A 19,516-nucleotide genomic window follows, 5' to 3' on the forward strand; every position below is an offset into this window, starting at 1 on the left:
TGAACTCCCATGCTCTTGATATTATTGTTTTTGCCAACAAGTAACTTGTGGTCATATTTTTAATAATTTTTCAAAACTGTGTATTCTGGATATTTTTATTGCTTCATACCTGTCTATTCAAGTAATTAAGTTATTTCATCAAGTCTCCAAATTTCTTCAATAAAAAAATACCTGGTGCAGGACAAAATGTTATTGATTTGGTCATTAATGAGTGTTTTTGGGCCCATTCCCCATGGCACAGTCAAGTGTTACATAATGAAGGATTTTAAATATTAAAGTTATTGGACCACATATATAGTTATGTGTATACTAGCTGCATGTGGTCTTCAGGACAAAAATCAACCTGAAGACCCCCTAGCATTTTTACCATTATCATGAACTTGGAGAGGCATTAGCTGACTCTTAAGAATTACCCTGTGGATCCACCTGGCTTTCGTAAGAAGACACTGGTGATACCATATCTCAGCCATATCGCTGCCATAGCAGTCCTATTAATCTAATACATCCAGATAGCCAATGTTTTTAGTGAAAACTTCAAGTCTTGATCTCTGCTGCTGAGGTGTTTCACTTGCATGTTGCTAAGCCACAGCACTTACTTCTTTTCAACATTGTGTCTCTTCATTTGTGTCATCAGCATGACATCATTGTTGCACGGCGGTGTTTACTGCACACAGGTCTTTCGTAGTGAGAAGTGAGGTGCATGCAAGTGTTGGAAAAATGTAAAAGTGCATACGTGCGCCATCTAGTGGCTGTGGTTGAGTGTGAGCAGAGTGGACTGCTCCATACACACACATACACAAACACAGGTCTTTGGTTTATATATGTCTAATACTACATGGAAACTGGAGCCCCCAACCTTCCACCCCTAAATGGAAAAGGGTGCTGGAAAATGAAAGGAAGGATTGACAGAGCATGCTGGTTTTGTGTTTATTCCCAAGTACCATATTTCTAAATGAGGTCTGTGCTTTGTGCGTGTCCACTGAAGATCATTTGTATTAATACAGACATTTGCTCATGCAACAAATGACATATTTATGTGAATGCCAAAAACAATACAACAACAACAACAACATTTATTTATATAGCACATTTTCATACAAAAAGTAGCTCAAAGTGCTTTACATAATGAAGAGAAGAAAAATAAAAGACAAAATAAGAAATTAAAATAAGACAACATTAGTTAACACAGAAAGGAGTAAGGTCCGATGGCCAGGGTGGACAGAAAAAACAAAAAAAAAACTCCAGAAGGCTGGAGAAAAAAATAAAATCTGTAGGGGTTCCAGGCCACGAGACCACCCAGTCCCCTCTGGGCAAAATACAAGAAGTACAGACATACCAGAACACGGCAAACACATTATTATTACATATTCGGTGTTGTACACTTAAACCAATAGCAGCAGGAAACATTGGCTGGCAACAATCCCTACATCTCAGTCAGTGGATCATCCTGACATTGTGAGGTCAGAAGGAAGGCCTACTCTACAGTTCTGGAACACACAGGTGAAATAATCTGCCCAAGTCACACTAGCAACCAGAATAAAAATAAAAATAAACATAACCTGCAACTCATCTCAACCAGCCTGAGATGATCATTGGTGATGATCATCAAAGCCCCACTTTCACATAATTCAGAATTAAAATACCGATTAGAATGGGAGACTTACCTGTGCAGCTTGTCTTCCAACAGGTCCATGTACTTGGCTGCATTTTCTCTCAGGTTTTTCTCTATTTAAAAAGACACAAGAAGCAAATGAGAAGAACATTGTTTTCACTTTTGTCTCTACAGATAGTATATACCATTTCTTACCATACTCTATGCCTCAAATTGACAGAAAACAAAATGCTGCAGATTGAAAAGTACATGTTGCATAATCAGGGGTGCAATATACAATTCTAGTAAGGAGTTGTCCTCACAGGTGGTGCAGTGGTAGTGCTGCTGCTTTGCAGTAAGAAGATTGTGGGTTCGCTTCCTGGTTCCTCCCTGTGTGGATAGTGCTTTGAGTACTGAGAAAAGTGCTATATAAATGTAATGAATTATTATTAGTATTTACCTGGTGCTGACAGCGGTGGAAAAAAAGTGGAGCTGGGATTACCAAATAAATTCCTCAAGCCCCAAATAAGCCCCAAATAAGTCAAAACTTCACTGACCAAACCCACCATGAGGAGCAACGTTTTCTCTATCTATGCCATGTCCCCAACAATTTAGGAAATGTATGCATGCTGTAACATTCAGGTGCGTTTAAGAATCCTCAATGGACTGACTTCAGTATGTAGGTTCAAGAACCTTCTCTTTCCATTTCAAGACCAAACTCTATCTGACCAGGACTGAACAAAAGGCTGAAAACATGCTTGGACAGGAGTCTAGCCCATCATTGAGACAACACACACGGTGCCAATTTGCAATTTGACAATTAACGTAATTGAAATAATAAAGAATTCACAAAATGAGGTCTGCAAAACTATTCAGTTATGAAACGTGTTAAGGAATAAGAGAAGTAAAAGACAAACGTTATTACAGCCACTGACCATTATGGATATCAGGTGAATGTGGCACTCAGATGGTAAATTAAAGGGTGACCACATTTACAAAGTCCCAAACTGGGACACTTGTGTAGCATGTGTGCCCGCACATAAAGCCCATCCTCATTTGTGTACCTCATCGTCATCATCAGAGAGAGATTTGTGAAAATCCTTTCACAAGTGAATACACGATTCCACACAGTGCCTGAAGTGGAAATAGATAAATGGCAGCACTGTCTGTTTTTGTCTCCTTCTTGGTCCCCCTTGCAATGCTGTTCCAATTTAACACAACTCTTCCGAAACTTTCCCAAAATTTCCAAAAATAAGTACAGAACACTACATGAAAGATACAGATCTCAATGAAAATTGAACTTTCCCGACTAATTTTCTTGAAGATATATGAGGGGGAATCCAATAAATTCCTAGACTCGGTCAATAACACAGGCGAAGAGTGTCATTATACAACAAGAGTGGGCAAAATACGGCACCCCAGGCCGCATGCAGCCCACAGCGTCAATTTGTGTGACCCATATACAAATATAAAACCTTTGTGATTTTGTTAACAAAAATGACAGCTACATCAATTTGAGCAGCCCATGGTCAAGTTTAAAACTTTTGTGATTTCATTAATAAAAATGACAAATTAAATACATAAACAGAGCGTGTTTTGGAACATGTGAACAAATGAGCAAGCTCATTTATAATGTTACATGGGTACAAGCATGTATTTATGGGAGTGGACTTTGTACTTCGTGTAACAGTATGCATACCGTGACATTTCCATCATACGTAGTCGCAGGACCAGTGGCAATGTAAGCATACAAATTCTTGCGCATGTGTTTGAATTGCTTGGATAAATTCGGCTGTTGTTGTTGTCCAAGCACTGTATTATACTTTACATTTCGTTATCCCTAACAATGAGTGCTACTGTGAAAAGACATAAAATTGAAGATGAATGCCACATTTGTAACAAGGAATGGACATACAGATGTATTTTTTTTTTTTACAAATGTTGAAAGTAAAGCAGCGTACCTATTTATATGTCATGACTGAACTATAGTGAATGGACTGGGACAAGATGGATACCAGAAGCAGTTCATACCCCCACACAGTAGGTGGCAGTGTTCCTTAAGGTTGCTCCCAATCAGGACACCCATAAGGTTGCATGGGAATTGGAGTGCGGAAGTTGGAATCCTTGGGTGGCACCAGAGGGCGCTGCTAGGGGAGGACATTACTGGTTTCCAGATGAGGCGGAAGTGTTTTTAACATGCAATGTAGTGACAGTGGATTCTTGGGTCTTAATTGAAAAGGAGCCGCCTCACATCAGGGAGTCAGGAGGCAGCAGGCAATACTCTTGGAGGAAGGAAGGAGTGAAGAAATCAGTTGTATCTGGGTGTTGATCTTTTGGCAGGTGTTTATTGAAAATGTGTGATCGACAAACAAATATTCTTTATTTGAACACGGATTTGTGTTGGGTAATATCGCATCTGAGGTTTGGGGATCAGTGGCGCCTCCTTGTGGTTACACAGTGAAGAGCACGGACTTCCAAATGGAGTGTTGCCAAAAATGATTTCCATTGTGCAGTCTGAAGCACACTTTCAAAGAAGTGATCGATAAATTGTGATAAAAACAGGGAATAAAAGTGTTCTTTCAAGTGCAATAGCTAGATAAAAATAATCAACCTATATTGCACCATTCTTCAAGCTACACCCGGTGTAGAAGTTGATTTCAGACCAGTTTAACTGTTTTCCTCAGGCTCAATCTTACGAGCAGCCATCAATTAATTTCACCTTCTCTCTTTTCCTGATTTTTTTCAGAGGGTCTCACAAATTCCACCTACTGCAGAGTAAAGTGCCAGCAGCCAAATCCTTGAAATGATTTTAAGCTCATAACTGTCTTAGCTTCCCTGGCGTGCTCACTGTTCAGCCACCTGTCCTATCCACCTTGAGAATCATCCGTATTTGGCAATCGGAGATTCTCTTACAGAGAGGTTGACTCCATGACTCCTGCTGACCAACTGAGCAACACAAACATCTCCTAATTTAATACGCATCTATGGTGTTTACCTGATAAAGGGGCCATCGCATGTCAGGTATGACACCATTACATGCTCAAACCTCACACATGAGTGTAACGGGCTGCCAAGACGCACCTCTGCCTGCATAATCAACGGCCCTTAGCTGCAGCACAAGCTCATTCGTGCCAGCACAGGTGGATCCTAGCAATGCCCACAACATGGGGCTTCTAAAAGCCATGCCAACTGAAACCCATTGGCAAGCCCAATACTATGCCGTTCTTTATGTTACTTACAGAAATCACAACCAGCATAATGTGAACAACTAAAAGAAAAATAATTTAATTGGGGTAGCGCCCTCTCACATCATAGAAAAGTCTGTGACTGCGGGTCCCTGTCCCATCTGGAGAAAATGGACCTAAGCAATCAAAAGAGATGAAGGGTTTGATGTTTTATATAACAAAGGGGCTCCACCGCCTGCTCACTTCGCCCGCCAACCCCCGAGTTTGGTTAACCGGATATACAATTTAAAGAGACTGTTATTTTCATGGGAATTGTTACATATGCATTATTTTCACTTTTACTTTAAAACTTCAGTTAAAACAATATTTGGAATTAACTTTTCTTCAAGATTGCATTGAATTTTATTCTGTGTTTGGACTTACATCTTGACAACGCAACGTATGACTGCCCATGAGTGAATATCGTTTCTTTCTCTCTAATTAATAAACCGACTTTTTTGAATGTTTGTCCCAGCGATTTAATAGCAATAGCTATTCTAACAGGAAACTGTAAGCGTTTTAATACGAATGGCATATCAAGATCTCCTTTGGTGTCTAATGTTATTCGCGGAATATGTACTACATTACCTTTCTTGTCACCGGTTAAAATTGTATATGTTAGAATTGTTCAACCAATTTTGAATACAACTAATCTTGTCCTATTGCATAGCCCATCACTCATTCATAAATTATGCAATAACATTACGATTCATCCTTCTTTCAACAGTAATTCGGCCGGTGGAAGACAGGACGGTGTTAACGCTTGTAGATATTCTATGGGATATTGTAAATTGATGTTTTCATCTTCCACACCATCACCACCAACTGCTTCAGCATAGTCTATCAATACGCATTTAACCAATTTTTGCGTTAATTCGTTTCACTTCATCGTTTCTCGCTGCCATATTTAGATGAATGGGTGATTCTAAACTCCTGATACTCTGTATATCCAATTCATTATAATAACTATTCATGGTGGCTCTAAAATCTGTACTAACCCCTACTCACTCTTCTGTTTCCTTTTCCGGTGTCCTTTTGGTGATGGCTTGCGCCACCACCATCTACTCTAAGTACCATGATGTTCCAAAAATGTTGGATGGATTAAAAGCCAGAAGTTTGTATGACCATCAGCATCAAGTGACTCTGTGAGAACCCTAACTACAAAGAGGACTATTTCATTTATATTAGGTAGAATGCCCAGAGGGGACTGGGCGGTCTCGTGGCCTGGAACCCCTGCAGATTTTATTTTTTTCTCCAGCTATCTGGAGTTTTTTTTGTTTTTTCTGTCCACCCTGGCCATCGGACCTTACTCCTTTTCTATGTTAACTAATGTTGTCTTATTTTAATTGCTTATTTTGTCTTTTATTTTTCTTTTCTTCATTATGTAAAGCACTTTGAGCTACTTTTTGTATGAAAATGTGCTATATAAATAAATGTTGTTGTTGTTGTAAACTGGCTCTTCATAAGTGTGTGTGTGTGTTCATAAGTAAGCCCTTTAATGGATTGGTGTCTGTCCAGGTTAAGTGCCGGAATCCACCTGGCGTTCACAATATATAATACTGTATATAATGTCTCTCATATCTATCTCATATATAGTGACTTTCATATTTTTTTTGTGATCAAATTTTTATTGATAAAATGATAAAGGAATACAGAAAAAGAAAGCCAACAATATTTACTGTTATTTTGTAATAAAAATTCAATCATCAGATTTGAAGAAGACTTAAGATATTGACATAAGCCCTCTGGGGTGTTCTAATGTGCCAAGGTGTCACTTCCCTCTGTATGCTACTACCCATTATAAAGTTTCTTACTTCTTTCATGTTACAGGCACTATATAAAGCTGAGGCTGATGCTACTTACTACTTTGTGTTTGTAACAAAAAAATTATCAAACGATAAGCTTTCAGCTGATCAAGGCCAAACGAAGAGTCTGGTAATCACGGTAATTAAGTAGTTAATACAAAATTCACAAGTGCAGATCATCTAAATGCCTTGAGGTAAAAACCACGAGGAGAAAAAAAAAAAAAAACGTGTAAAGCACGAGACAAAGCAAACTTCTCAACTGCCATTCTCATCTCTGAACATATTAAGAGCCAATTTCAGAAGTCTGCCTTCAGATATTTAAACGTTCCAATGAATTTGCCATTTAGCAAACTGTGAAAAGCCAATTGAACCGCTCGCGTGGCAGCGGCAAAGTGGTGCTTGAAACCCATCTAAAATCAATCGCGCTTTCCCTAATGAAGCTGCTTTTTTCTTCAGAAACAGCTGAAGCGACTTCACAGTTAATAACATTACTCTAATGAAAATGGGAGTTATTAAGAGCCTTTATCACTTTTCATATCGATCCATTGAAAATGAGTCCTGCGCAACGGAAAGTCTTTCATGAAATTTAAGAGCATTCGTCCTGGCACTCTGGCTTCATTTACACTTACAGCTGAAAAAATCAGAGGGGCGTCACATTGTGCAGGATGGTATGGCCAAATGCTGCTGGAACATCCGCCACTCGGCTGGGCCTATCACGTCCGTCTGGTTTCTTATATTTTTAGGAAGTGCTAAAGTTAGTCTAAGAAACCTTCATCTTATTGACTGAGCTCTTGTTACATCCACGGGAAGGTCCACTTTTCAGTTACCTTGTGGATGGACATCTCTTTAAAAAAAATGGATGCTTTTAAAACAGTGAGTAGATGACTGGACAAGTCATAGTTATTATAAAAGAAGTATTTAATAATAATGATTCTTTACATTTATGTAGTGCCTTTCTCACTAATCAAAATACTGTTCATAGTAAGTGGGGAGCCACTTCAATCACCACTAAAGTGTAGCATCCGTCTGGATAATGCAATGGTAACCATTTTTGCACCAGTACGCTTGCCACACGTCAGCTGTTAGGTGGTGAAGTGGTGAGAGATGCAAGAGGTGATTAGGGTGCCAGAATGGTCAAGACTCTGGCTGGCAATTTAGCCAGGACATCGGGATACACCCTACTCGTTACGAGGGATCTTTTATGAGCACAGAGAGTCAGAACCTCAGTTTTATGTCTCAGCTGAAGGACAGTGCCATTTTAACAGCATACTGTTCCCCCGTCACTGCACTGGGAAATTGGGATCCACATTCTGACCACAGGGTAAGTGCAACCTGCTGACCTCACCAACACCTCTTCAAGCAGCAACCCAAGATCTTCCTAAATGGTCTCCCATCCAAGTACTGGCTGGGCCCGAACAAGCTTAACCTGTTCTGAAGTGCAGGTGGTGTGGCTGCTGGCTAAACTATTCAATTCATGTTGTGATCTCTGACAGGCACCACAACACCTGCTGAAGCAATAAGAAAGCCAATGGCGCCTATTGTGGGAGACTATGAGACAGTGCAACTCGGTGGGACATGACTACCAGCAAGTGTGGACTATGAGACCTGCCACCCTTACATAGAAATGGGAATCCTAGGCGCTGGTTATGTAAGGAAGCGGGTCATGTGAAGTCACACGTTTCTACTTTGTTCAGTTCATGTGTATGTTTAGTCAGAGCTTTTGTAGAAACAGAGAGGCTGCTGTTGTTTTACTGCTCCATCTGCCCAAAAGGCAAGTAAAAATCAGATTTTCTTTCCATGGAAAGAAGAAGCCAAAGAAATAGATTAAGCATATATCACATTGATTATTTACTGATTTCTCACACCAAAAAGACACAAAGGGTGCCGGTCTCAAAATAACCAACAACCAGACCGGTGGACATTAATGCAGGCCTCAGACCAGGCAACCTAGCCCCAAATTCTAATAACATGCTTTCTAGCCTGCATAGCCCTGAATAGGCTTAAGGATTTTGAATGTGAAAAGTCTCAAAATATTCTGAAATACCATACAAGGGATAGGATGACCTTAAACCTCTGGCCTAAAGGACAAAAGCAAAACAAAGCTGCTTTATAGTCAAAGAAAACAAGACATAAAGAAAAAGCCAAAGAAATGCATTAAGCATGTACCACATTGATTATTTTACGATTTCTCACACACAAAAACAAAAAAACAAAACAAAAAAAACAAAAAGGATGCAGGTCTCAAAATAACCAACAACAGGACTGGTGGACATTAATGCAGGCCTCAGACCAGGCGACCTAGCCCCAAACTCTAATAATAGGCTTTCAAGCCTGCATAGGCTTGTCAAAAGTCTCAAAATATTCTGAAATACCCTTCAAAGGAGAGAGGATGGCCTTAAACCTCTGGCTAAAGGACAAAAGCAAAACAAAGCTGCTTTATAGTCAAACAAAACAAATAAGGCAGAAAAGGGTGGATAGTTTTCGATTTTTTAATAATTTCATAATCCTTTATGATAACATGTTTTCACTTTGTTAGTGAGTGTAGATTGATGAGCAAACATGGCAGGTATACCCATTTAAAATTAAATTTACAACACAATAAAGTGGGCAGAAAGTTACAGGTTTTTGAATCCACTGTAAATAGTTTAAAACACATAAATAAAGTTTGTGGTTCTAGTTCAATTTCAAACACAATATCCTTTTGAGATTCTGAAACGGCCATTCTGAGGTCAGTTCATGTCTTGTAGTTTCTATGAACAGCAAGTAAGTTGGAAAAGGGACACTTCAAGGGTCTGCTCTGAAAGTCGTGTAAAACTTACAAAGGCAACTGGCTGATGGGATGCTAAAGAATGGGGAGGCAGATGACGTTTGCCTTAGGGCACCCAACCTCACCATATTGTGAACTGCTTTTAATGAGGACTACCAATGGCAGGTACATGCATTCTGACAAGCAGTGTAAGCTTTCGCTTTAAACGTGTGCTACCCCCTTTCAGGTCTACAGAGCCTCAGGCAAAATACATTCTGTGTTTGAAAGTGAACAGATTACAGCAACCGTGAAACAAAAAAAAGACGACAGAACAGAAAGTCAAAACAGCTTTCATGTTACCTGTGATGTTTGCACAGAGATATGTGTTTTTACAAAATGATTCTATTTTGACAGATTTCATTCAATCAATTTACATCTCGTTTTAAGTTTCTGTCGTGTGTGGCAGCTTGCAAGTCGGCACATAAAGGCAAACAAAGAAGTAACGTAGGAAGAACAAGACACAATGAGAAAGTGCTTGAATCTAACATGCCCACAGTCACAAAGAGGACTGAGCCTTTCATTCCGAATTTAGGAGGTGATACTTGCTGGTCTCTATGAGAGGACAAATTATTATTAAAAATGCATTTTAAGATTTCTCAAAAATAATTATAGATATCTGATAATACGGCTATTTGCAGATGTCATAAATGCACTTTCATATACAGTAATACCTCAGTTAACGAATTAAATGCAATGAACACAACCAAAAAAAACTCATGGCTGCAATGATGGCGCAATCCCCAAATGAATGAACCAGAACAAAACCGAAACAACCTCACCAGTCCAAGTTCCAGCAGATGTGAAATCTTGTCAAGGGAAGTGCTCTTGTGTTAAGCTGTCATGAGATGGTTGCTGGAATTCCTTCAGCTCTGCTAGTGGTCATCAGATGCAGTATTTGCTAGGGATGAGACATTTCACACTGAGGCTTCGAAGCTTTGTATGGAAGATTGTATCAAAACTTTACAACCACATGATTGATGGCGTCCAAAGCTTCAAACATCACTGAAGTGCTGCGAGAGGTTTGTCTGCTTCAAAGCTTTGCTATAAAAAGTGGGAGTGTAACTACCTGTTCGTATCTTACACAGAGAAGATTTTGAATGAAATTGAGAGCCCAGAAGCATGGATACTAGAACAGAACTGAAACAATCTCACCAGTTTGAATCCCAGCAGATATGAAGTCTTATCCAGATAAGAATCAAAGAAAGTGTTTTTCTGTTAAGCTGTGATGAGATGGTTGCTAAAATTCCCTCAGCACTGCTAGTGGTCATTGGATGCAGCATTTGTTATGGATGGGACATTTGACATCAAGACTTTGCATCAGTTTAATAAAGCCCACTATTTTGAAGCAGTGTATCGATGATATCTGAAGTTTCAAACGTCACGTCTGACTGTTGCAAAGCTTTGTACTGTCCCACATACTGTGCAAAGGAATATGAAACTACCTGTTCATATCTCTCTATTATAAAAGGAAATCCTGGAACAAGACTTTCTTGGAGATAATTTCAGGTCCCGCGAGACGAGACTTTTTGCAAAGAGATTATGACAAGGGGTGGCATAGTGGCGCAGTGGGTAGCGCTGCTGCCTCGCAGTTAGGAGACCTGGGTTCGCTTCCTGGGTCCTCCCTGCGTGGAGTTTGCATGTTCTCCCCGTGTCTGCGTGGGTTTCCTCCGGGTACTCCGGTTTCCTCCCATAGTCCAAAGACATGCAGGTTAGGTGGATTGGCGATCCTAAATTGTCCCTAGTGTGTGTTTGGTATGTGTGTGTGTGTGTGCCCTACGGTGGGTGGGCGCCCTGCCCGGGGTTTGTTTCCTGCCTTGCGCCCTGTGTTGGCTGGGATTGGCTCCAGCAGACCCCCGTGACCCCATAGTTAGGATGTAGTGGGTTGAATGATGGATGGATGGATTATGACAAGTCCCGCCCTCCTCTCAAACATTTACAACCAGGCCCACAGTCCAATAACTTCTCACTTGTGAGAATGCTATTGTCAGACACAGTTCCTGCTCTCTCAGCTCCAAGTAGGGTCAGAAATAAAAGACAAAGAGTAGAAGACAAAGTAGAACGTCGTAAAGAGGTTCAAAAACATTGGCGCGATACACATGCAGAGCAGGTAAGAGATTATGAAAGTACTAAAATTCAAAAGTCTCAAAAAACTGATAGTAAAGATCACATTACATCACAAACGGAAATTATTACTCTGTGAAATAACGGAACAGCGAAAAGAGATCGAACATAAAGACATAGGTGATATGATAGAAGTATGTAGGTATTGTTTGGCTTTAAACTTTAAGTCAGAGACTTGTAGATCGTCTAATTCGTGTTGCCATCGGGGAAAAGTAGTGTTTGTTCCCAATGAAGCGTATCCGCGAGAATTAAAAAATTTGTTGTTTGGTGAAAGTGAAAGCCACAGAGATGTGAAGTGGCTGGTGTGTAGCACAGGCCAGGGGGTTGGTGAGTGATGGGAGCAGAGGTCAAAGCCCCCTAGTTTTACACATAAAAGAGATTGAATTAAATTTGGAGTCCAGAAGTGTGGAACGAGAAGAAACCTGAAACAAACTCACCAGTCTGAGTGCCAGCAGAGGTGAATCAAGGAAAGCGATTTTCTGTTAAGCTGTGATGAGAAGTTTGCTAGAATTCCCTCAGGACTGCTAGTGGTCATCAGATGTAGTATTTGTTAGGTATAAGACATTTGACACAGAAGCATTGAAGCTTGTATCTGTTTAATCTAGAAGCAGTGTATCAAAGCTTTAAAACCATATGACCGATGATATGTGAAGCTTCAAACATCACTGAAGCGCTGGGAGAGGTCTGACTTTGCACTGTCCCACATACTGTGCAAGGGAATATGAAACTACCTGCTTGAATCTTACACGGAGAAAATATTGAATTAAATTGAGAGTCCAGAAGTGTGGAACCAGATCAAAAACCAAAACAATCTCACCAGTTTGAGTCCCAAAAGGTGTGAAGTCTTATCCAGATAAGAATCAAAGAAAGTGTTTTTCTGTGAAGCTGTGATGAGACGGTTGCTAGAACTCCCTCAGCACCTTCCAGTGGCCATCGGATGCAGCCTTTTCTATGGATGGGACATTTGATATCAAGGCTTTGACGCTTGCATCGGTTTAATGAAACCCACTATTTCGAAGCAGTGTATCGATGATATCTGAAGCTTCAAATGTCACTGAAGCGCTGAGGAAGGTCTGACCGTTAAAGCTTTGCACTGTCCCACATGCTATGAAAGGGAATATGAAATTTCCTGCTGATATTTTACACATAGAAGAGATTGAATTAAATTTGGAGTCCAGAAGTGTGGAATGAGAACAAAATTGAAACAAACTCGCCAGTCCGAGTACCAGCAGATATGTAGTTTTGTTCAGAATCAAGGAAGCGATTTTCTGTTAAGCTGTGACGAGATGGTTGCAATAATTCCCTCAGCACTGCTAATGGTCTTCGGATGCAGCGCTTGCTTGGGATGGGACATTTGACACTGAGGCTTTGAAACTCGTATGTCTTTAATGAAGCCCAGTGTTTCAAAGCAATGTCTCGGAGCTTGTACCGAAACTTTATAATCACGTGACCGATGGCATCTGAAACACTAAATGTCACTGAAGCACTGGGAGAGGTTTTAATTGTTTTAAAGCTTTACACTGTCCCACGTTATGAATTGGGATGTGAAGCTACCTATGGACTGTGTCACTAAAGCTGTATTCGTGTAATGAGCGGCCCTCTCAACATATGAATCCTGTACGAACACTACAGGGACTGGCCATAGCTGTGGGGAAACCCTGCCAATTCACTATAAGACAAATCCCAGCTTCCCTCCAAAGATTTTGATTTCTTAAGGCAGTACAAAGCCACACTTTGCCAACTTGATTTGTATCCCGTTTACAATGAGGTGTCTTGGTGTGTGCCATTCCTGAATGGGATAAAGCAGGCTCAGTAAACAATCAAGGTGGTGAAAAGCGTGTTTTAGGAAAGCAGCTGATACCACAAAGCTGAATGGGCTCCCAGCAATGATGTAGCTACTCTGGAAAAACCCTGCTGTGGCTTTACACAAGAGAAATTTTCTGTTCCATAATGTAACCTATTTCATCCCATTTATGGGGGGCTAATTCAGCACACTGAGCCATTCAGTGTTATTACACTATAACAAATTGGATACAACTGAAAATGGAAAGGCTAGCAATGTGGAGCAGAAGGTGGCATGGCCACATAACAAATCCAGTATCCTGAGTTTGATTCTCATGCCTGGTCACCACTTGTGTGACGTTTGCATGATCACCTGTGTTTTTTTTTACATACAGTATATTGCAGGCTCTCTGGCTTTCCTCCAACCCTCTAAAGACAACTACACTCACTTAGTTGACAACTCTATACTGACCTTGTGTGTGTGTGAGCCTTGTGATGGACTGGCCCATCATGCTTTCCTTTTCATTTTCAGTTGAGTTCAATTTATTTGTATGTAGAGTAATAAAACTGAAAAGCCCCATGTGCTTTTCACCCAGGCATAAGCAGGACCACAGATGATGACTTTGTTCTGTATTTTTGCAAATTCTCCTTACATTCTTTCAAATTGCAGTCCCTGACCATTGTCTCATTCTGTGTATAATTATAAACCTGGAGACCCTTGCCCATGGAATTGCAGGGTGTGAAATAACTACTGAAAAAATGCAGTTTTGAGATCTCAGAAATACCTTTTACCCACAAAGCACTAGAGACCGATCTAATCTACCAAGGAACGGCGGTTAAGCCACACTTCCCCAATCTACAGGAAGCCCCTAACTGACAGATTCACACTGGGGGGGCTGCCTTGATGGCTGGTACATGCTCATATAACCTGGTGTGATTTCCATACAAGTTTATGGACAACTCTGGATGGACACAAAGAAATTCTCAAGCAAGTTTGTATTATTAGCATGGGTCAACAGCTAGGGCAGCCTGGGATATGTGCCTGTTGATGACATGGGGATGCACTGTGAGACACTCCTGAGGCTGCAACAAACAGTCACAGGCATCAAAAACGAAAAGATATATAAAAGTGTGCAGTGCCGGGAAGAACCTCTTTAGAATTATTTAAGAGTGACAGAAAAAAATGGACTCCTGTTAAAAGGGAATGAGACTTAAAAAGAACGGAACAACACCAGTCCACAACGCCTCGAAGAGCCTTTTATATGGAGCGACAAGAATTTCCCCTATTCTGGTAAAACTGAGTAGACAGCAAATTCTCATTCCCTTCCATTTCTCTCTCTCATTTTTTAATTGTCTTTCAGAGTTTAGCGCCTGTCCCAACATGTGGTGTGTGGCGTCTGAATTTATGACCATTGAGACACTCAAGTGCAGAGCTTCAGCCACTAGAGGGCGCTGTCTTTAGACAATGAAAAAAGAAAAGCAGTCATTAAGCAGGACTCATTTATTATAGTTGGAACTTTTTTTAGCTCCAGTGATTCTGGAAGTTGCATAACTTGAAATTTCTATATGTGGAGTGTGGAGTTTGAATGTCAGACCATTAAGATTGACAAGGTCAACACCTCAGCCACTAAAAAAGGAAAAGTAGGTTCCTGAAGCCTGTGGGTAAGTACCCGTGTTTTTTTTTTTTCTTTATAACTAGTAATTCTATAAATGTTCATTCTTTTATAAACTACAGCAATTGTAGAAAGCTTGAGAACCCTTTAGAATGTTCTCCATTGACTACTGAAACACGCAGACCTCCAGATGCATGCATCTCTCCATCTTTGTTGTTCTTGCATTCTGTGTTTTTATCATGTCATTTGTGTCTGCAATTTGCTTGACACTCAGCAGATGTCATCCGGTCATGTCATTTGCACTTTATTTGCTGATCACTTCGCTCTAATAAACCCATTAGTGCAGATCAGATTGCCGAGGTTGCCACTACCTTATTTTTTTTTTTTTTTTCCATAAGTTATTAAGTCATACGCTTTCAATCAATACCAAGATCAAGGTTCTAGCCCCAGTAGTTGACAAGTAAAAGTGTGATATACTGACCTCAGCATTTTATATATAATTCAGTGGTAGACCTACATTTTTGGGACAATGGAGCTTGAACTGTTATGGGAGATCCTTCACAAGTAACAACAAGGTCTGGGTAACCACTGTTATCTTCTTTAATGGGGTCATTCAATGGCAGATCACCACAATTAAAAAAAAAATGTAACTGCTACATGTAGGGGTTTTAAATACCCCTTCTCATACAGTTGACACCCAAACTTTTAAGCAATGTGGACTAAAGTTGCTTCAGCACCCCCCTCCCCCCGAGGATTAGGGGCCCTGAAGTTTAATCTTATATCTTAGTAGATCTCTGCTCCTGATACGGATGCATAAATATGATCTAAAACAATCAGATTTTTATGTAAGCCCTCAAGCTACATAAAGAGAACCCAATTAAACAAATGACTCAAAAACGTTGTACTTGTGCATTTAATTATTGAGAAGAATGAGCCATTGTTACACATTTGTGTGTGAGTCTTTATTTTCAGTAACTGGTGTGACGCCCTTCTGCAGAAATAATGTCAACTATATGTTTCTGGTAACTGCTGATCAGTCCTGCACATCGGCTTGGAGAAATTGTTGCTCCATTCCTCACTAAAGAACTGCTTCAATGTTGGTGGACTTCCTTGCATGAACTGCTTACGTCAGGTTCCTCCACAACATATCTTCAGGATTAAGGTAATTCCAAAACATTGAGTTTCTTCTGTTTTACCCTCCTTTGGTAGATTGACTTGTGTGTTTAGGGTTATTGTCTTGCTGCATGACCACTTTCGATTGAGCTTCTCTTGAGCTTCTGGCTACCTAGACATTTTCCTTTAGAATTTGTTGATACAATTCACAATTGATAGCGCCACCAATCTGTCCTGGTCCAGAGGCAGCAAAGCAGGCCCAAAACATGATATTGCCACCACCGTGTTTCTCAGATGGGATAAGGTTCTTGTGCTGGAGTGCAATGTTCACTTTTCAATAAATATAACACTTCTCATTCAAGTCAAAAACATTCTCTTTTGGACTCATCCTTCCACAGAAAGTTCTTCCAATGGCCTTCTGACTTATTCACATTGTCTTTACCAAACTTTAGATGGGCAGCAATGTTCTTCTTGGAGAGTAGTGGCTTTCACCTTACAACCCTGCCATGCACACCATTGTCATTTAGTGTTCTCTTGATGGTGGACTCATGAAAAATGACATTAGTCAATGCAAAAGATGCATTTCGATCCTTAGACATTACCCTGGGGTCCTCTGTAACCTTCTGGAATATTACATGACTTGCCCTAGGAGTGATGTTTTTTGATTGACCGCTCCTAGGGAAGGTAAAAGTTCTTCCATTTTTACACCATCTGACAATGAACTGGTGGGATCCAAACTATTCAGAAATGGCCCTGTCACCTTTTCCAGCCTGTTGAGCTTCAACAGCTTTTTATTTTTTCTGAGGTCCTCAGAAATCTCCTTTGGTCACAGCCTGACGCACTTCCATAAACCCATGTGGTGAAGATTAGACTTTGGTAGAACCAAACTTTGGTTCTTTAAGTAGGTGCTTGACCTCCCACATCTGAATTTCATCCCATTAATTGAAACACCTCACTTTAAATGAACTGAAAATCCGACAAGGTCGCTTTTTCATGCATAAATATGGAACATTAGATCATTTTCCTCAATCAATAAATGAACTAGTATAAATGGTTTTTTGTCGCTTAAACTGGGTTCTCCTTATCTAGTTTTAGGACTGACATAAAATTCTGATCACATTTGAGGCCAAAATTCTAAAGGGTTCACAGACTTTCTTGCACCACTGCGCATAATAAATTCATCATATTTCATAAACGTATTAACCCATGTTCTATGTTATGTTTAATTTTCAGAGACCCATCCAGTTAGCTCAAGCTTAAGAGGACAAATTGGATTTTTTAGTTGAAAATGTCACACAACTGGCACCTACTTTCCTTTCTTCTCTGGTGGCTTACTTGCGTCCTCAAGTTTAACTGGGATTGTTCTTGTCCAGTTGCCATTTTTAGTAGCTTTTGTAGTCCTACGGCAATTCCCCACACAGAACGTCACCATCAGCCCATTGTCCTCCAAGACTCTAATTGTTACACACTCTGGGACGGTCATCACTGTCTATCATGTAGTCCATTTGAGTGGTCTCATGGGCCAAACCAAACATGTCCTCACTTGTGTTCTTATCTCTCGGCTACTCTGAAAAACTGGCAACAATACATATCTTCTGTCCTTCTGAACGGGTATGATAATATGTACATGGCACTGGGGAATTGGTGTCGTCATTTGACATCTGTGACCTGGGACTGGCACGACTACCTGGCAAGCTTTCTCTCCATGTGTTATCAGAATCTCTCTGCTGCCCTCAAGAGCTGGTATGATGCTGACACCAAGGTGAACTTGAAAGGGTGCCATAGTCGGCACTCTGTTCTCCTAAACTGGTACAGATATCTTTCTTTTACCATTTGGAACTGGAGCTACAATATAAGGATTAGCCTTTGGCAATGGCATCAATACCTGTCCTCTGTTATCTGGACGTGGTACCGATACCTGATCAACGTCCTACTGCGGTGGTACAGTTACTTAGAATCTGTGATCCAGAACTGGCACAGTAGTCTACATGATGTCCTCTGGAGTGGGTGTTACCACGAGTGCAAGGCTTCTGAGACACGGCATCATCATGATCTGCATGCTGGCCAAAAATGGCTTCGTTTTTTTTCATCTGTGCTATGGGACTGCTACACTTACACAGAAGCTGCATTTCAGAGGTGGCCACTCTACCAGTCGGCCAACATTTGGAACTTAAATCACTTCCTATCAACAGTTCTCCACAACGGTCACAGCTTTCTAAATAATGTTTTCTTGAACTGGTATCATTACTGGCAGTCTGCCCTGTGGAACTGGTATCATTTCCTGGCTCAAGAACATCTCCAGGAATGTGGCACACCATCTCCCGATCTTCTGGAATGGTTCCATTATCTAAAGGCCATGATCTCAGCCTGCTATCATCTCCTCTGTGATGTCTCAAGGAACTGGTATCATAGTCTTTTTACTGTTGTCTGGAACTGGCGTCATCACCTTGCTGCTGTTATCATGAAATGGAATAATTACTTTCAGATTGTTCTTGCCGCCTGGTATAATTACATCTCAACTGTTTTGCAAAAGTATTCTCATGATTTATGAAAAACTAGCCAGTGTTAATAGCACTGCTTAAGTCTCTCCTCTGGTATTAAACCACAACATCTGGATTCAGAAGATGTGACTCCATGATGGTAGTGAACTGCCACATCAGTCATAAGCTAGCCAGTGACACAATGAAGCAGAAGAAACTGGGGAGAAAAGCAAGGCCACCCTGAATGGGACTTCATATCAAACACATGAAAATTGAAACTTCAGCTAAAATGTGGGAGAAAACCAGACTGCCCATACAAAAAGACTTGGGATCTGGCCATGACTTCACCCTGTAAGTCTTTTTGTCTTCATAGAACACTTAGAAATCACTTCAGCGTGTTTGGTTGGGCACCTCCTGACTCACCAGTATGGCTTTAGCCAATGTAAGAGAACCATTTAGATCCTTAGACATTACCCTGGGATTCTCTATAACCTCCTGGAATATTACATGTCTTTCTCCTGGAGCGATGTTTTTTGGTTGACTACTCCTAGGGGAGGAAACAGTGATGCTGAAGTGCTCCATTTTTGTGCACTCTGACTATAAACTAGTGGAATCTAAACTCTTCAGAAATGGCCTTTTAACCTTTTCTAGCTGTGTGAGCATCAACAATTTTTTTTCTAACGTTCTCAGAAATTTTCTTTGATGAAGACATGACACACTTCCATAAACCTGTGAGGTGAAGATCAGACTTTGATAGTGAAGACCCAAATTTTGGTTCTTTAAATAAGGCAGTGCCTCCCACATCACACCTGACTTTCCTCCCATTAATTGAAACAGCTCACCTCACCTCAAAGGACCTGAAAATCCGTTCACATACTAGTTTGGTCCGGCACCTCCTGACTCACTGGTATGAGAACACCTCCACATATGGAATACCATTCAACTTGTCTTGATGTCTGTTTACGAGGGGGGACCCAGAAA

At 40.6% G+C, this 19,516-nt stretch overlaps 1 protein-coding gene across 1 annotated transcript in view; it reads right to left on the bottom strand.

Moving 5' to 3' along the window:
• Window positions 1-19,516, bottom strand: part of disc1 (DISC1 scaffold protein) — a 244,214-nt gene that overhangs the window by 73,472 nt on the left and 151,226 nt on the right. The window contains exon 10 of the mRNA XM_028820155.2: window positions 1,665-1,725. Within this exon, the coding sequence (XP_028675988.2) occupies window positions 1,665-1,725 (61 nt within the window). The remainder of the gene's footprint in view (window positions 1-1,664; window positions 1,726-19,516) is intronic.

Source organism: Erpetoichthys calabaricus, chromosome 15, assembly GCF_900747795.2.
Source record: "Erpetoichthys calabaricus chromosome 15, fErpCal1.3, whole genome shotgun sequence".
Classification (NCBI taxonomy): Eukaryota; Metazoa; Chordata; class Cladistia; order Polypteriformes; family Polypteridae; genus Erpetoichthys; species Erpetoichthys calabaricus.